General features: G+C 41.5%; 1 protein-coding gene across 1 annotated transcript in view; it reads right to left on the bottom strand.

Moving 5' to 3' along the window:
* Positions 1-11: 11 nt before the first annotated feature.
* The window catches only part of LOC311263842 (voltage-dependent calcium channel subunit alpha-2/delta-4-like), a gene marked incomplete at its 5' end in the record, with an annotated part of 65587 nt that continues 45438 nt past the window's right edge, over positions 12-20160 (bottom strand). The window contains 13 exons of the mRNA XM_084364179.1: positions 12-940; positions 1392-1479; positions 2123-2233; positions 2930-3047; positions 3263-3283; positions 3622-3677; positions 4420-4472; positions 4762-4837; positions 5055-5125; positions 11731-11793; positions 11890-11934; positions 13223-13237; positions 16043-16104. Coding sequence (XP_084220305.1) covers positions 839-940; positions 1392-1479; positions 2123-2233; positions 2930-3047; positions 3263-3283; positions 3622-3677; positions 4420-4472; positions 4762-4837; positions 5055-5125; positions 11731-11793; positions 11890-11934; positions 13223-13237; positions 16043-16104 — 881 coding nt within the window. The 3' untranslated portion in view covers positions 12-838. The remainder of the gene's footprint in view (positions 941-1391; positions 1480-2122; positions 2234-2929; positions 3048-3262; positions 3284-3621; positions 3678-4419; positions 4473-4761; positions 4838-5054; positions 5126-11730; positions 11794-11889; positions 11935-13222; positions 13238-16042; positions 16105-20160) is intronic.

Genomic DNA, 20160 nt, shown 5'->3' with positions numbered 1-20160 from the left:
GAACCAACGTGTTCAAGTGAAAAAAGGTTACATTTATTCATGTTTCTGTTTCAATGTGCAGCCTTGTTTACTCACTGTATCCATGGAAACGATCACTACATGACTCAGTGTTCGGACATCATTTGTGAAACTATGAATTCAGGCAGTTCAGAGATTTTACTGCATCGTCTTTCAAACTAGTTTGGTCTCAGATTAATTTAACTCTTTCTTTCAAACTTCAGACCTCAAATCACTAAAATCAGATTCCAGACTTTCCTTCTTCACTGCGCAGGAACCTGATTCATGACCAAACACACTTCAAATCTTTTACCTGCATGTAAATATTTATGACACTGCTTCATTTGGCCACTGAATTTCTGTTGACCTTCGACCTCTCAAAGAGCTGCTGATTTATTCCCTATTTTTAAAAAAACGATGAATCATTTGAATGTAAAACTCTACTCGTATACAATGTTTCTGTATCAAAAAGCTACAAAGACGCTACATTCTTTGTGTGTAATGGCAACGTTTCTCCACGAGCTGCACGGTTTACATCTGTCCATCTGTTTCTCCTGCAGCTCTCGAGCTACTTCAGTTTATTCCAGGAAGGAGAAAATAGTCCTAGACGCAGTTTATTAAAAAAAAAAAAAAGAAAGAAAGAGAAAAATCAAATAGCCCTTTAATCTCCTCTGCAGTGAGCTGGAGCTCGTCTGAACAGCAGGAAAGAAAATCTGAGACGTCCCGTCGTCTCTCGTGTTGAGTGAACAAAACATCCTCTGGCTTCCTGCTCCACTTCTCCTCATTCTGCTTCAAGTCCTCGCTGCCGCCGCCTCAGAGCGTCCTGATTGGTTGTTTCATCCTACGTCCGATGTTGGAGGAGTGACGACACGAGCAGAGAGGCCGAGAAGAGAGAGAGCGACAGGGAGATGGCCGACGCTCCACCGCAGTCCTTCGCGTCTTCCTGTAGGAGAATTTCAACATAAAAGTGTTTATGTAACAATACTTTTATACTTTTAAGTATTTGTATACAAGTAGTTTTCTGTACCAGTGCTTAATATAAAAAAGGAAGGATGCATGATACTGACAACGTACCCGCCAGATATTGGGAGATTTATATTATCGGCTATTCATCATAATAAACAAGCATTTTTTTATTTGCTGAACAACACTTGCTGAGTGGTGTGTGTGTGTGTGTGTGTGTGTATGTGTGTGTCTGTGGGCATCAGAGCCGGCCAGTTCAGACGTCATCCATGATTAGCTACGAGCTAAACATCCCACTCACCAGGGTTTAATGTTATGAAGCAGCCCTGTTAAAAGTGTGAGTCACAACCGAGGCAGCGTTTGAGAAGCGCTGCTCTGCCTCATGTTTTTCATACAGCTGTCTGAGTGTCTGGTGACAGGTGGAGCCTCACCTTTGGGTGGTAGGCGTGACAGGACTCCGGGCGCCGCCGCACCTTCTGTGACTTCATCCTGTTGCACTTCACTGTGGCGTTATGTTCACTGCCGTTAAGGAAAACAACAAACAACAACAAAGGCTGATCGCAGTGACTTCGCTGCAGATTTTTAACTGTCCAACCGAATGTTACATCACAGGTAGAACAGCTGTTATGTGTTATAATTCTTTCGTATGTTTAAAAAGTTGAAATAGACGAATAATTAAGAGAAATTCAAGTGATCCTCAAGTAATATTTTATGAAAATACCCCAGTAAGATGGTTTGATATATTAAGTGTAAACAGACAGTGAAGAACGAGAAGCTCTCACACGATATCACCTGGTCCTTGTTTAACAGACCGCTGTCACTGACCGAAGCTCAGTGCAGCAGATAAACTTTCTGCTGTCTGTCCTGGTTTCTGGTGATGTTTTATAGTTAGCAGCAATTTGCAGCGAACACACAGGTGATCATCAATATCTTAGAGATGTTGTCACAAGATTAACATTTAAAAGTTCAAAGTCATAACTCAGTTTTGACCAATATTGTAGTTAATGCGCTTTGACTTTGTCTGATTGATAATATCAGAAGTGTACAGAGTTGTGTCCCTGCAGTGACTGTGGTTGTGTGTCCAGCAGGGGGCGCTGTTGCTGTTGTTGTTGTTGTTGTTGTTGTTGTTGTTGTGTCAGTGAGTCTGTGAAGGATATATTTGATCTCTTTGGGCTCCAGCGGGATCGGTCCGTACTGACGAGAACAGTCACAGTCGGCCTGAGTCACGACCAGAACCAGATTACTGTCGGGGATCGCCTGCACCACAAACATCCTGAAACAACACAGACAACAAGTTACAGCCGATCAATCAATCAATCAATCAATCAATCAATCAATCAGTACACACCGAGTCATTTATTACCTGTGACCCCTGAAGTCTCATCATTCACAACTATCTGTTGAACTGCATCATTTAATCTCCATCACATCGTGAGTCGAGACTTTAAAGGGAAATTACACATAAACTTCCAGCAGCTCAGTTTAATGTGTCGTCTCAGATTCACTCTGTTGTTGTTGTTGTTGTTGTTGTTGTGTTTGTCATTAGAGAGCAGATTGTTTCTGTTATTGACTCTTCAGATGAAATCAGATTCAATTTGTTGTTGTAACAACGAATTGAAGTTTGACGTCTGAGCATGAAGTAAAAACTGAAGAGCCTTTTTTTTCTCCTCACATTCTTCTTCCTTTTCAAAACCTGCTGCCTACATTACCCACAATGCAGCTTGGCAGCAGAGTGAGATCACCGGAGGTAATTTATGTGATTACACAGTTGAACTAGACAAAACCTGTGAACACTTTAATGTGGAAAACTGGTGGACTTACCCTTTAAGTAAAACTTTAATGTTTGACTTTTAGGGAGTATTTTTACTTAAGTACGTAAAGGTAATCGTAATGTAATCTAAATACTTCACTACTGGGTTCAAGTGTGTGTGTGTGTGTGTGTGTGTGTGTGTGTGTGTGTGTGTCGTACTTCTGGCAGCGTCCACACTTGATGAGGCTGTTTGCTTCTTTCACAGACGAGTCGTACATGAAGCCGGGATACGCCGTGTCGCAGGGCTGCAGAGCCTCCACCTTCTTCTGCTTATGAGCTGAGACACACACACACACACACACACACACACACACACACACACACACACACACACACACACATTAATACACCGTGAGAAATAAACCTTAAGTAAATTCCTTCTAATTTGAATAAAGACGACCGTCCAAATGTCTCAAAGTGTGGATTTTACTTTACACACACACACACACACACACACACACACACACACACACACACGCACGTTGTACTCACTTGTATGATAGCCAGCCTTGGCTGAATGGATGAAGGTGGATCACAGTGAACACAGGTGGTGGTGGTGGTGATGATGATGATGGTGAACATGAGCGTGGAGGTAATGATGAAGATGAAGCCGCCATTTTGAAAGAGAAATGAGAGAGTGATGAAGAGGACGGACCTGACCGGGTCGACTCTCCTGCTGACTTTCTGTATCGATCTTTAATCTGCGGCTGTCTTATTGAATATTTCTGTATCGTGTCAGATTGTTTACGTCTGTGATGTGTGAGATGATGTGAGACACAAACAACAACAAACAAACAAACAACTGGACTGAGGAAGAAGAGGTGTTGTGATTGTAATCCATTACTTCTTACCGTCCACAAAGTAATCAGAGTGCCACAGACCGCAGAAGTTAAAATCCAGCAGGAACCTGACAGGAGACACAAACACCTCATTAACATGTAAAACACAGACAGAACCGAACAGAACTGGACCCACACAGCACCACATCTGGACCACTAACATCTGTCCACTGTGGAGGATTCAGCCTGTAAAAGTCTTTTTCTCCTCAGTGATCCGACTGCTCTTTGTTCACATCGTCCTTTTCCATCAGGTTCAGCCTCCTTGTTTGATTCATGCTGATTAAAGAAACATTAAGCCCGGTCCGACTCGTTAATATTAAATCTATTCACAGGACATATTTCACAGCCTTTTAAGGTTTGAAAACGGGCAAAGATCCAAACTCTGACTGCGGCATTAACACGACCTGCAGCTGACTCCACACTCATTTTATGTAATAATAGAAACCATCGTCAGCGTTTAAGTGAGTAACGACTTAATGAATGCAGACTTTTAAACAGCCTCATAAACACGCAGTCGTAACTGGTTTAAATTATACATATGGAGAATTAAGGCAATATTTCAACAAGGACAAACAGACTCCAGAGCAGAATGAGCACCTTCACGTGGCTCTGACGAGTTTACTGTTAGAAGTGTTGACAGCCATCGTAAAATAAAAATGATCAAGTATTTTGGACTTCCTGTTGCCTAAAATCCTGAAGCTGGATGGTTACAGATGTGTCTCATGTCACCGTCACAACCTGGATTAAAATCAGTCTTTCTACCTTTAGTTCCCATAAAATCTGAATATAAAAGCAGCAGTCGACACTTACATGAGCGCGTTGGAGAAGAACCATCTCATTATCGCTGCGATGACATAAAACGGCTGCAGGAGAAAAAGGAGAGGAAGTTAAGACGGGAGCGAAAGTAATGAATCAACACCACCAAGAAACAGTCCGACATGATTTTTGCTGTGGTTATAGTTGTGGTGTGGACTCCTGAACATCCACCTGAGTGAGAACGACTTCAAAACAAAGTATTTATATTGTAAGTTACAGCTAAAGATATCGTTTCTGCTGTGGCCCTGAAGAAAGAGGAGAACACTTCATCCTTCAGTTTATCACAAACGTTCAACATCTGCACATCTGGAGATTGTGTGTAGTGGAGAGACTCACACTGAGCAGAGGTCGGGCGCTGCTGGCGTGATGATGACTGTTCTTACACATCGCCTGGTAGTCGAACAGCGACACTCTGCAGACAAACGTTCACATTAACTTCAGGAACATCAGAGAGAACGGCAGCAGAACCATCAGAGGAATCCTTCACGTCATGTGTTTAATGTTTTCATGAGAGAAGATTCAAACCTCAGCTTGAATTCAAAACTACTTAATGTGTTTTTACTGTCAGCAGTGAAAAGCTTGTCTACATCTCAACATATCAGAAAAGGTTTTACGTCCGTCAGTCGTACTTTTTGTACATTCCCATCTTGATCAGCGACGCCATGACGGACCCGTCCACCTCGCCAAAGAAGCGGCCGACCTGAAAAGACGACATGAACAGTTGAAGTTTGTTTTTCCAGTTCGGCAACATAAAAACTACGGAAGCCCTGAAGGACAATTGAGACATTTTTGTGAGATGGAGGTTGAAAAAGGTTATTAGTCCTTCCATCATGTTGTTCAGCAGCATGGGGACAGTGAAAGTCATTTATCCATCAGCATTACACGAGAGCCGCCGCAGTGTTTTATTCACTCGGTGAAACAACTTGGAAAAAGGATCAAAACTTGTTTTGTTTCACTCGGCTCAAAAAAAAAAAAAAAAAGAAATTCAATCACAAAAATGTTTTTTTAAACAACTTTTGTAAGAACCTATTTTTCACTCGGCTCCATACACCATTTTTTTTTCACATGGGGAAAAAAAAAAAATCTCAAGAATTTTTTGCCACTACGCTCCAGACAAGAAAAATCAAGAAAAACATTTTTCATCCGGTTTTACACACTGAAAAAAAAAAATTTCAAGAACATTTTTTTCCACTTGGCTCCACACAAAAAATTTTTTTCCACAAAAATCTCAAGAATAGTTTTTCCCCCCGTCAGCGTGACACGTGAACATTTTTTTTCCAACTTAGAAAATTGATCCAGAATGTTTTTCACCGCTTTGTTCCACAAACAAAAATAAATTAATTTATTTTTGTTTGTTCCACAAACAAAAATAAATTAATTTATTTGTCACGTTCTTTTCGCATGAAAAAATGTAAAAATCCCTTTTTTTTAAACAACTTACAAAATGGCTCAGGAAAAAAAAAAAATAACTCTGTTCCACACACAAGAAACCTCAGTCTCAGTCTCCTCAGCTGGTTTCACACATGAAAAACATTTTTTCACAACGTAGAAAAGGGATCAATTTTTTTTTCCAGCTGGTCGAACACACGGAAAAAAGAAAATTCAGGTGAAAATATATATTTTTTTAAAACGTAGAAAATGGCTCAAGAAATTCCACACACTGAAAAAAAAAGTATTTTTTGCGTGAAAAAACAAAAATCACTCTGCTACAACATGAAAAAACATTTTTTACAACTCAGAAAAACAACTCGTTGTGTCCCATCAGGGCTTCCGTACTGAGCACATCCTGCTCCAGCTCCGTAGTTACACAGACATGAGATTTATTTCAATCTGAAAAAAAAGAGAAGCGTTTTCTTAATGAATACTGTATCTTATTTTGTCTTTATTGTTTTTCTGATCAATAAAGTTTTGATCATTTCTCGCTGTGCTCTCCTGCTGCTGCGGTAATTCTTTTTATTTATTTTTGTAAACCAGTATTTTTTCTCTGAATCCCAACACAAAGAAACACTTTCACATCACAAGTAGCTCTTACAAATATTAAAATGTTTCTGATAGAGACAGAACCAGAATCCCCCTAAAGACTCACGTCTACAGTCACAAATGAAATTATCCTCACTGTAATTAATTTACTTCCTGCAGGAGATCGTGTCCTCCGGTCTGAGACTAACAACATAACAGATGGGTGTGAATAAAAATGAAAGGTCTGGTTGTTGAGTAAATACAGCCGGAGTGAAACAGATGGCGTGAAGTGTTACAGTGTGATTTAAAGTCCTCTGTGTGTGTCTGCAGTGTGTCGCTGCTCTCCGGCCCTCAGCAGCAGCAGAGTCTTTGAATTATTCAGAGCGTTTTGTCTCAGCAGCTCTCTTCACGTTTACAAGCTGCTCCCTGCCCACACTTTATCTCCGTCTGGACGGGATTTTCCCAGCAGCCTCGGAGGACTCGCAGGTTGCTGAGCGTTAGCAGTCGGATGCTGCTTATGCTGAAACTTGACCCTCTGTTTATCTGACAGCAGCAGCAGCAGCAGCAGCAGCAGCGGGTAAACGTGCTGGGGTAAACAAAAACCTAGGGCCCGTAAAAGTGCCAGAGTCGAACTCCTGCCAGGAGCTCTGCGGATGTACAGCAGCAAAACAAGGTTCAGTTCTGCTCGCAGTCTGCAGAAATCCCGTGCAGAACGGTTTCATTATATACAGGACCGCGTTAGCACACTGCAAAAAGGGAAATCTAAGTGATATCTTAAATTAAGGCAATATATGCTGTTTTCTGTCTGACAGGATATTCCTTCCTACCAGGCAGTTTTTATTTTATCTTAATTATCTTAATAAGAAACTTGGAACTGCGATTTGTTCTTGCTGGTTCTGAGAAACTTAATCTTGTAACTAGAAGAACTTTGTCACAGGGTCTAATTTAAAGCATATAAGCAAAGATCTTTACCGGCTGATCCAAGAATGATTATGATGACCTTTAATAAATCAGCAGCGTCTTTTATAAGAAGGTTTACAGCACTCTTGTGTTATATTTTCATTAAAGGATGGAGTCTGAGATGTACTAAAATGGCCCCGCACAGAGGATACAACCAGCAGTGACAGACCGATTATCGGGGCCGATATTCAGCATTTTTCTGATTTTCTGTATCAGTGACTTTCTGTCACCTGATTGGTGACACGTCACAGTTAACAGCCAATAAACAATAAAATAATATGAATCTGCAAAGTAACTAGTGACTAAATATATAAAAATAAATGTAGTGGAGAGGAAGTCTAAAGTATCAGAAAATGGAAATACTCAAGTTCCTGAAAGTTTTATTTACATTAAGAACAGAACTGTTCTCCAAATATTGGTCATCGGTTGTGTTGATTTCTAATAATCAGTATCGATCCTGATAAACACAGTGACCACTAGTAATTAGTAACAGAAACATGGATGCCTCTTAGTTTTGTGGTGTGACTGATATTAATCTGAGGACGTTCTGGGACGTAATAGGTCGTGTTTATCAGTCTGACCTGTTCCCTCCTGAGGATGAACTGTGGAGTCCTGCAGCAGCTTCTCAGACAGGATCATTGATCAAACAGACATTTCCTCTGCATACGGCCAACGCGACCAATAACAGGCCCTGCGTTTTGCACCGTCACCCTGCTCACTACACTTCCTCACTCTGACCTATTTCTTTAAGTCAGCACCGACTTAATTTTCTCTACTGATTAAAAATGTACCGTGCCCTGCAACGCACTACGATCTGCACCTTCACACCACAGCAGCTTCAACACCGGGGAGGTTTCTGGGTGTTTCCACAAACTTTCTATAAAGCCCAGAGCTCAGCAAAACATGGAGGAAGCACTTTATCATAATATCTGCTTAGTAAGGCCACTGGGAACACAGCGGACATGCAAATAATGAAAAATGAGCTTCTACAGTAAATGATTCTTGCTTTAAGGATTCTCTCCAACACAACATGTTGCTGCGTCTGTAGAAGCTGTTCGTCTTCACAAATCTCACCACTAACATTTGCTGGAAGTTAAAGTCATTTACAAAGAAAAAGAAACATAATAAAGACTTTCATGTGATTAAACTCTCCCCTGTGGCAGCCATGTTGGAGGTTTTTGGTCACTTTGTGTTAGTGCTTAGATATGATTCATTTTCTTAAACCAAACATTCTGTCTCATAGCAACTTTGCATTTACTCAAACTACACGTAGCTTTAAGTTACACTCAGTCTCATACTACAGAGTGATCGACATATATCAAGATGAACTGTGTGTCTCTGCTACATCAGCATTGAAGTTCCCGCCGAAACACCTTCAATCATAATGTTCACCCCGAGCAAATAACCTATTAAAACCAAACGTATCTGAAAAAGTAAAACTTTATCAAACAACAGCATGATAAAAACAAGCTAAAATGACAGGAACCAACTTTCCAGTTTGGCTCACGTCCCATCTGTAAACACTGAGTGGACGGGATTTATGACGTGTACTGCAGCAGTCACCGCGGGGAGATTGAGGTGTTTTGGCCTTACTCTTGTTGAGCTGTCACAGCGGCCATCTTTACACGATATGGTCAAAAGCTGCCGAATTAACAAGAAGGCACCAATGACTCAGAATTTGTTGTAGCCGTTGCACAAAGTTTGTTAAGTTTCTCCTCATGCAACAACTCTGAAAATCACGTGCTTTGTTGAGGGAGTCTGGTGATGCTGTGGTCACTAGTTTAGTGGTTGGATCAGTTGAAACGGAAAGTGTGTTCACAAACATCTGGTGACGTTAACGTTGGCAGGGTAACAGAGGATGGAAATCAGACACTGTGTAATCCATTCTGCCTGCTGTTGTGGCTTGTTCTTGTTTCACAGAGGACGTTTGTTGAGTGTGGCTCAGGACACATGTGAGTACACACTGCTAAAAGAGTGTGTTCACATGCGACCCAGACGCTGTGATCGGATCTTAAACGTGTCCTGGATGCGTCTCGTTCACCTGGACTTACAGCTGTCCACTTGCGATGTGCTGTCACCAGCTTTACATTAATAAGAGACCGTGGAGTTCATGTTTACATTCATCCAGCTGTTCTAAAACTGAACGCTCATTTGACCCTGACAGCCTCACAGATAGCACAGGACGACAGCTTAACCTCATCTGGCTGCGGCAGAGCCAGCTGCTGCTGCACAGCTGGCAGCCTCGCGGGCACCCATACCGTCCTGTAGTACAAACATCACAGGTTCGACTCCCGATAACAGGTCCTGAACCAAAACAGTAAGCGCTGAAGCTCTGGAGGCAGATTAAACTGAAATAGAAGTGTGGGGCATGAACTGGGTGTGGCTGCTCAGCTGAGTGTGTGTGTGTGTGTGTGTGTGTGTGTGTTGTGGCATGGTGGGCTCTGGATTAATCCTCATTAATACGGCTCTTAACAGGCTGAGTTAATCCGGAGCTAACGAGCAGCTGTCAGATGGACAGCAGGCTCACAGGCTCCACGTCTCTACACACAGACTGACCCTCTGAAGGCCTTCAAAACGATATCTGAGATGTATGGAAGCTCATTTGGGCCAGAAAGAGACATCAGATGAAAAGTAAACCAAATGTTTAGCCGGCTGCAGCAGTGTTTCATAGTTTCTGGGAGTCGATTCAAGAAGTTGTTTTATGAACTCGGAAAAACGACACAGTGAGACCTTCAGACCATGCTGGGCTGAAGGAAAAAGAGAAAGCCACACAAACTTTTCATTTAGGTCGAGGACGACACCATCATCAGTCAGCACTGCCGGGTGTGAGCCCATTTCCTCTTCTTGGGATCAATAAAGTACTATATGTATTATGGGTAGACCGATTAACACGGGCCGATATTCAGCATTTTTCTGATTCGGTGTGTTTGGTGACTGATGGCCAATAAAACTAATACATTTAAAAATGCAGTACTTTGGATCCTTTCTCTGTATGTGGTCACCACTCTGTGTACTCAGCGTCCACAACACTCTGATGTCACGAGTAACAGCCAATCAGCACTGAATCAGCAAATAATCTAGTTGCTCAAGTTATCAGATAAATGGTTATGTGAAAATATTAATAGAAAACAAAAATATTGAGTTATTAAGCACAGTGCTTTAATAAATTATAGTTGGTTACATTTTGTCACTGGTAGTTCTCAACTATATCCAACCACATAGGTTCAATTATCGGTTATCGGTTTCCTGGATCACTAATAATCAGCATCAGCTCTGAAAGACAAGGAATAAACACGTCTTCCACACGGTCAGGGGTCGAGTGCCGCTTTCAGAGATCCCCCAGTGATATCTTTAAACCCTCTTATCAACTTGTTTTTCTTTTCAATACAGATGGATCAAGCAGAAAACGGAAAAGTTCACTGAGCTTCATCCAGGTGCTACGCCTGCTCAACTGTTACTGGTCCACAGGGTGTAAAGGGGCGGGACTGAGGGAGGGTCAGTTCCTGTTAATGATAAGGTCCGTTTTATAACCAGAAACAAAAGTCTCGTTCAGTATTGTCAAAATCCGATATTCAGACGTGACTTTGGAAAGAAATTCTTGCCGACAGTTCCTCAACTCCAAACTCGTCTCTCCAACTCTGACTCACGTTTCCGCTGTCGTCTTCCTGCAACAACTCACATCTCACAGGATTTCACAGCGAGACTTCTCCTTGAATGAGACTCGTGTTTCTGGTTACAAAATGGTCAAAAAGTTCACACAGGAATCGTTTCAGTAATGATGTCAGATACTCAGAATAATAACCTCAGCGTTTTAGAGGCAAAACCAAGAACTTTCCGTGGACGTAACTCTGACGGTCGTAGTTGCACCAAAACATTACGTTGCAGCCGCGTTGTTGCTGCCAGCTGAGGCGATCTATTGGACCGATTACAAAACTTTTGGTAAGTATGAATCATTTACACACCAAAACATGTAAATATAGAGCGCAGGTTTAAAAAAAACGGACCTGCCCTTATAAACGTTAAACTGACGGTTGATCCGGCAGCTCGCACCGCTCTGGTTAAGCTCCGCCCACGGTCAGTCGGGGTCAGCAGGTGCAGCAGCTGCTGTATATTTCACTGCTAAAGCACCACACAGACAGATTAAGACCAAAACTCTCCTCAAATCCTGTGAGCCATCCAGATGTTGTTTATGAGCACATTAAAAAGTCATCTCCTGACACCAAAACTCATCCAGATTGTTTTAAGTATCAACTTCCTGACTCCAAGTAGGTTTAAACCAATCAGGTCAGCATGCTCCCATTTAATTAATTACTTAAAGGACCTAACGGCAGTTTTTCTCACATATCTGCGTCCTCTCAGACTGATCACAGTCAGGTGAGGTCTTACCTCGTTCCTCTCCTTGGACAGCACGATGAAGCCGTTGTTGTCGACCAGGAAACAGTTGAGATCCTGAACAGGAAGCAGAAGGAAGAAGTGTGTGTTTGTGTTTTCAACATGAAGGACTGATGTTTGGTGACGAGCAGACAGAGCAGGCAGGATACTTACAACACTCTCACAGCTGAGAGGACACCTGCCCTCGATGGTTGTACACTGAGAGAGAGAAGAGGCAGGGTCAAAGGTCATCGACACACTGACAGCTCAGTGCACACGGGAGGAAGCTGACGAGAAGCTCCAGGAAACAAATATTCTGAACTTTTAAGACGGTAGTTAAATTACAACCTGGGAAACATTTAGAGTAAAATCATCTCGGCCAAGTTGATCAAAAATAACCAGCTGGAACTGGATTCTTGAGTTTGAGAATTAAATATAAATTATGACCTGAAATTACCAACATACACAAAGTAACTGTAGAAAGGAAGTTAGCAAGTGTCAGCGGTGGAAAGTAATCAAATACATTTACTCAAGTAGCCTAAATTTTACTTGCATTTTCTCCTGCTTTGTACTTTTACTCCAAAACAATCAGTGTTGTAAAAAAACAAAAGTTCACTTGTGTAAAAGTAAAGATATTAATTTACAATATCACTTTGGTAAAAGTGAAAGTCACCCACACAAATAGCAGCTGAGTCAGAGTCTCGATCAGTTTCACTCGCCGATAAATTAATTATTTAAATGTGATTCTTCGGCTCGGATGCAGCAGGTAATCTGCAGAGTAACTAGTAACTAAAGTTATTAAATAAATGAAGTGGAGTAAAGGTACAATATTTACCTCCAAAACGTAGTGGAGCGGAAGTATAAAGTAGCAGAAAATTGAAATACTGCTATTGTACAGTACTTTCGTAAATGTACTTAATTACATTCGGCAAATATTGTACTTTTACTTCACTACATGTATTTAATAACTTTACTGTCACTTTGCAGATTTAGAAAAAACTAAATATCAACAACAAATCAATTATGATGACGTATTAAAGATTAAGATAAAACTTAATTAAAGTGAAACACATGAATGCATCAGTAAATATATCCCAGTAACGTAATGACACGAGTGTTTTTAGTTTTGGTTCTTTAACCCTATTTCAATGCTCATACTTGTACGTTTACTTAAGTAAATATTTAAATACTGACTTTAAAAAATGACTTTTACATAGAGTATTTCTACACTGTGGTACTGCTACTTTTACTTAAGTACAAGATCTGAGTACTTCCACCTGTTACTGTCTGTATTCAATTAATTTAAACTGAAGTAACCAGGATGTGATGATGTGAAGACTGTAGCTGTTAATGAAAATATACAGAGCAGTGATGAACCAGTGCCAAACAAACCGAGCTCAACATTCAGTTTATCCGTAACATCGGCTGCTAAAACTGATTCAAACTGACGTAAAAGAAAACCAGGATCAAGCTTTGAATCAATAATCATTAACAAGTGTTTACTTACGTCTGTGTCACTGGGCTGGAAGCAGCGGGGGGGGGGGGGGAAGAAACACAAACAGTATTAAAAACAGTATAAAGTGTGTTTTTGTCCTTTAAGGTCAGTTTGTTTATTCAGTTTATTCAGTCATGAACACAAAGAGAGTTTGTGTATTTAGTTTGTTGAATCAAAAAATAAATCAAGATCTACATGAACAGACTTTGTGCTCCAGTCCTCCACCATCTTTTCAGATTTGCTCTGTTTTACAGTCGAGCTGCATCACTTAGCTGGCTTTAAAGATTTAACATGGTTTAAATGGTCACAGAGTTGTGCAGCTTCTACAAAATGTGGGCGTTTTTTTAAAATAGATCCGCTGACGGCTTCAGTTTCCTCAGGCAGCGAATCAAATGCAACAGGCCACAAATGCAGATGATAAGTCCCGTTTCAGGGCACGACTCGACAGGAACAGACTATTAATGTTAGATACAATACAAACTGCTCCGCGGCTCAGAGACGCAGCCGCGTTTCAGATGAACTTTTACTTTTCATTTAACTTAAGAAACATTATAAAAACTTGAGATGCTGTAAATCCGTGGGGACCGGATGTAAATGTGCTCTGAGGTCAGTTGAGCTAATGTCAGCAGTGAATATATTAACGCAGCCTGTCGCAGCTGTCAGCTCTCATTAATAACGTTATCTGCACCATCAACCTCTACAGGACATCTGCACTCGTTCAGCTGCAGCTCTGCTTCACTGAACTGCAGGAGACGTTCACAAGGTCAAAGGCCTGTCGAGAGTGAGTGTGTGTGTGTGTGTGTGTGTGTGTGTGTGTGTGAATGCTGTCTGTCTCATGTTATTTCTGGGGACACATTTTGTAACAGGACTAAAAGTCTGAAGGTAAATTGGGTTGGGGTTAACCCTTTTTTTGTAACTGTTGTTATTGTGAGTCCTTCAGAAACTTCACACAGAGTGAATACAAGGCTGAGCACCGATATGGCCTAAACGATATTTGGGTCTGATGCTCAGTTGCAGTAAAAATGAAACTGTTTGTGTCAAAATTTCAAACAACCAGTGACAAAATAAACCAAAGTACAATTTACTCTGGTGGAGGCAGAAGTCCGCCCACTGAGCCCGGTTCTGCTCGAGGTTTCTTCCTGTTCTTGCCACTGTCTCTATTTTCTAGACCTGCTCACTTTGTAAAGTGTCAGGAGACGACTTTTGTTGTGAACTGGTGCAATGCAGATAAAGATTGATTGACTGATTGAGTCAAGTTTTGAGGTGTTTTACTTGAGTATTTCCATTTTCTGCTACTTTATACTTCCTCTCCACTCCACTCATTTGATACATTTAGTTTAGTAGCTCCACTGTATGCAACAAACATATATTTCCCATACATGTAGATTAATATATTAACATTTTCGGGTTGTTTTTATTATTTGTGTAAATAAAACAGTTTTCAGTTTAGTTAATATCTTCACCTTGTAAGTAAATAATACAAACTACTGTGTGTGAACAAGCTAACCTTTAGCACGTACAAGTGAGAGCATGCTAGCACAGGTACCATGGTGTTTGGATTTTAATAGTGGGGCTCATTTATTCAGAATAGAGTTAATTGAGTCTTTAAATCTGTGGATTTAATGTCTCAGCTTTCCTTTAAATTAAATAATAAAAACTCTTAGTCATGAAAGTGAGATTAGGCTGAAGTACAAAGATACATTCATCTTTACTTCGGTCTCTTAAGGGTCACATCCAGTTGCTTTACATCTTAATGGGACCTTATTCTGTGCATATTCCACTTTAATCTTAATATGAAAAGTCTAAGAGACTTAGTGAATACAATTAATGGGCTCTGGTCCCTGCTGAAGGAAATGGAAAATTGAAATAATGACCTCTGAATCCAGAGGATTATTATTGGATGATCACAGCAAAATTCATTTGTTCGTCCTTGGAAACTTAGTGATGCACTTCATATTTGCATGGTCAGTCGCTAACTATTACACTCCAGCCTGACTGCAGATCAGACCGAGTGTCTTTGTGGAGCAGTTTAAACTCCCACAGGACACGGAGCAACACAGCTAGCGTGATCGTTTCCTCCCTTTTGGACTCTCTTCCCTCAAACTTCAGCACAGTCGGGGTTTTGAGACCAAACCTGCAAGAGCGGATATTTTACACAAAGTACTGAACTTAATTTGTCCTCCATTCTTCTCTACAGTAAAACATTTTTTGTAACGTCTAGAAGAGCCGCACAATTTAATTATTACATCCCCATTCAACTTAGCCGGGCGCTAACCCGGAAGTTAGTCGGCGAAACTCTCGGCTGCACGTGCTCTACGGGTCGCACATGCAGAAGCTATGCGGAAAACAGTCAAGTCTTTTTGGCTTCATACGCCACAGAGCAGTTTCCATAGAAATGACTGGGACTTGGCCTCCATGGCTGTGTCCAGGTATAATTATAACGTCCTGGTACGAGCACACTCTGGCTGATCGTTTTGTGTTATTCCACTGATCTACAGGTGGCAGTAGAGCGCACCAAGAGATGCAGCAGAGCATGAATGTAAACAATGACGGTTTAAACATCGTCAGCTTTAAATTCAGCTTTGTCAGACGTGAAGGACACACACGATGAGTTTTGGAGAGAAACACCGAATGTAAACAGAAACTTTGTTGATAAAATTCCTCTATCAGGTTTGTGCCACTGTGGTCAGATTAATGTTTGAGGGATTAGAGCTTTTCATGGATAATTTAAAGTGAAGGTCACAGTCAGCCTCTCAGGAATAAACACAAGTCAATGAAATGTCCCCAGAAGTGACATCAGCCAACATGTGTGAGAGTGAGTCTTCTGGTCACCTGCTTGGCGATGGCCCAGAACCTCTTTTCCAGGCAATCCAAGGACAACTGCACCCCGATAGCTAAAAATAGAAAACACACACACACACACACACACACACACACACACTCATTAAAGACAGACGCAGGACAAGATGGACTCTGCAGAGATGATGCTGAACGGTTTGCTGTGTTTGTGGAAGAAAAGAGGAGGACGGGAAATCAATTCGACCCTGAGTTCACCTCCGTGGTGTCCAGACACTAATGAAGGGATGTAAACACTGATGAGCCTGATGGCGTGTGTGTTCCCTGCAGACTCGGTAATGACACCCTCAGTCCCTCAGTACAGCACTGTAGCAGCTTTATTACTGCGAGTATCAAAGTGAGGTGCACATCAAGCGTTTAGGAACCTGATGAACAGATGTGTGCTGGAGGCGTCACACGACGTGTTGGCGAGTTTTGTCATCCACCTCCGTGTTCACTAACCCTGCCCTGAACAACAACTGTCCAACTGCAGAGGAAGTTTGGAGGGTCGTCTTGTTTTTTAATCAGCTTTCCAGAACCAAAAATACAAGAGCTAAGGCTAACTGCTTTAATATAAACTGCTAATGCTAGCCCATCTGGGTGACTAGCTTACTACCTACAGTACTAACTGTATATACCACCATGTACACCATGATGCTTCCAAGACCAAGAGTTACCGCTTCATCAGCAACATTGTTATTATGTGCGGTCACAGGTTACACTCAGGACTGAGCGCTGCTTTATCAAAGCTAATGCTAACATTAGCATCACTGTAAGGAATTAGACTGGATCAGAAACAGCTTGTGACAAAGTCACGGAAAGGCAATTGGAGGAGTGAATATATATTTTATATAATAAAAAAAATACACACAATGAATTATAATTATGATTAAATCTGAACTAGAACCCCAAATGTGTTCTTATTAGTGCTTAATAACTGATCTAGAACAGAAAATTATTAATGATTAATAAAGTTTTGGTTTCAACTTAGAAAATGGAGTTGATGAAACGTTTGTCACAGATGTGTCATCATCAGCGTATGTGTCGGCTGATAACTAACTAAGATAAGAACAGCAATCTCAGAACCCATTGGCTATTGTCTGACAGCGATTAATCTCTGGGGGAGACGGCCAAGTTTTCAGCGCCGCCAGTGTAGCCAGCAGATTTATGGGCAACGGATATCCGGGCCAAGATTTCCTCTTCTGTGCACTGATCATTGTTTCCAGTCCGATCAGCAACTTGAGAGGCGAGAATGGAGTTTGAGTTGAGAGAGGACTCTTAATTTATCTGAATGCAGATTTTTTAAAAAGCTAAATCATCAGCTAATTGGTTCTGAGATCAATGTGCTCTGCATGCCACCAAAGCCTGCTCGGAGGTGATTGGTCAGTACCACTCCAACAGAAACCAAAACCCTTTGATACCAAAATCCTAAGCATGTCATAGAAATGTCTTCATTTCATAGTTTGTACACCAAAGAGCACTGACAACCTTCTAACTGCAAACTGTCCTGCTCAGAAGGTGTTTGGGTCAAAATGTGAGAAAATAAATTTAAGATGTTCTCAACAAATTGAGATGAACCTGGCCGCAAAAGGGTCGGGAAATTTGAAGTGGACCAACTGCCCAACCAGCAGAGGGAGCCATAGAGCTTCAGGTCGCTGGTGCAACCAGGGAAAATGAACACACAGTCAACCTGCTGACACACAACGATCCAGTCTGATCCAGAGGCCTCGTCCACAGCCGATCGTCAGTCAGCGGCCGCAGCGTTAGAGGACCAGAGGGAGCAGTTTCCACTCGCACCAACATCACAACTGCAACTGTTTTTGTTACTTCAATAATGAAAACTCTTCTTCACACAGACAGCTGGTCGGCAGCGTGCACACACACGCACACGCACACGCACACACACACACACACACACACACACACACGCGCGCGCACACACACACTCAGATGAGTGATACGAGGCGACATGTGGAGTCTCTTGTGTACTGGTGTTATTGGAAAAGCAGAGCAGCTGCAAAACCTTTTATTTCTGGTCATTTCTGCCTTTTGAGCTTCTTGTTATCGAGCCGTCAGACTGCAGATCCTCCTCCGATGCTGAAGCACAGAAAACTGCTGTCTGTTTAGTTTGTAGGAATTCAGGTGTGACCAAGTCAAGAATAATAGCTTTTTTTTTTTACCTTGATGTCATTTTAAAAGACTTTTTATAATTTTTTATTGATTTTTTTTATCTTTATGAACTATTAAGTTTGCTTTGCATGCTTGCAAACGGTCTATTTATTTTTGGAAAGTCAGTCATTAAAGTTGGATGATGACACATTAGCTGTGATGAGATCATTACCTCGTGTAGTCTCTGTCTATATTGATGATGATGGTGATGTGATTTTTCCATATTGCCCAGATCGATCATAGCCGACACTTCCAGAGCACTTTTTCTTATTTTTTTCATTTCATGCAATTAAAAACTGTACGTGCTGGCATCTGTATTACATATTGATCAGAAACATGTAAAGGATATGTTATTTCTAATGCAAGGGTCTCTGCATCGAAACAAAAGACGATGGTCGTGTGTGGGGAGGGCCGGGTGCAGATCCAGACCTTCTGGAGGAATAAACACCTGGAGTCTCATCAGATTCTGCTCTGATCTGGAGACGTTCACCGACAGCTCAGAGTTACTTTGTAACTTGTGGGATTAAAAAGTGGATTTATCTTCACTCCTGTTTATCAGCCTGACTGCAGCAGTGATCCGGAGGTGACCTCCACTGTCGGGTGTTTCTGTTCTGTAATGTTGACTGCTGACTGGAGCTGGAGGGGAAATGTACTTTACTTCATGAATGTAACGTTACAGAGAGGAGAGAGAGAGAACCAGAACCAGAACCAGAACCAGAGTCTCTGCTGAGTGCTGAGTTCACTCAGAGCTGTTGCTTGCTAGCTCATGGCAAATGTACAATTAAGAAATCTGTTGGGATAATGTAAGAACACAACTCAACAACAGACATTTTAACGCAGAGTTCTTACATATTGTATCTTAAACTGAGCTTTTATGAAGTTCTTTGAGATATTTTAGGGGCCGTATATTCATGTGAACTGTTGTGGAGCTAAATGAATTCATAGCTATGAAAATATTTTAGTTTGTATTCCTCATCATTAGAAGCAGTCTGATAAAGGGAGGGTGTGGTGAACTCAGTCATGTGTCCTGTTATTCTATGTATGAGGTGATGTGTTGCCCTTGACGCTGAGGACACTGAGAGATCCCTGCCTGCACGATGAAGAGCTAAACAGTCATTTAAGAGAGTTTGAACTGGGACAAGTCTACAAGCTCAGTGTGAAGCAGGAGTGTTGTAGTCAAATGTGACGCTGCATTTCAGGGAGTGCTGTGACCTTTGGGTCCTTTAAACCTCTTAAGGCATCCCTCTCCTTCATTCTTTTAAAATAGCCTCTCTGCAGACTCAGTGGTCTGCGGCTTTGCTCTGCTGTTTGATTTCATTTCTCTGTTTTTTTTCCTCTTTTCCTGTCGGCTGCGTCCTTATCGCCGCCCTTCAGCGCTGCAGCTGCACTGTTTCTGCTGCAGTCTGCAGTCTCAGCAAGGACGAGTCCACGACGGGACAAAACACATCCGACACATTTATTCTACTTTTCAACCCGACGTCAATAACACACACACATCTTAAGGTGTGCACGCTCTCAGGACAAGTGACAGAAACAGAGAATCTGCAGCTGCATTATGTTTCTTACATGTGTGCATTTGATTTGACTGCTTCTCCCAACTTCTCCCATGTGATGTAGCTGTGTGTCGAGTGTTGAAATAAAATCTTTTTAAGCTGCAAAAGCGAGTGCACCTCTGAGGGCGTTAAAATGTAATGGTCCAATTTTCCGCCAGCAAAGATTATATGTTCATATGTGCATGTATTCAGTATTCTGACGTGCTCTCCTGTTGGAAGTCATTTTTCAGACTTCGTTTTGTCTCCTGCTACAAATCTGTTGCCACCGGCCACTTTCATCACAGTGACTAACACATTTTTTATCTTACCCCGTTTTATCTCATCTGAAACAACGCAGTCATGGCAACACACAGACTGACCTGGACAGTTTCTCATGAAATATTGAGGTTTTTC

Source organism: Pagrus pagrus (assembly GCF_965226575.1).
Source record: "Pagrus pagrus genome assembly, chromosome: 10".
In the NCBI taxonomy this organism is placed as follows: domain Eukaryota; kingdom Metazoa; phylum Chordata; class Actinopteri; order Spariformes; family Sparidae; genus Pagrus; species Pagrus pagrus.
Note: the sequence above shows the minus strand (reverse complement) of the source record. Positions and strands in the feature narration are given on the sequence as shown.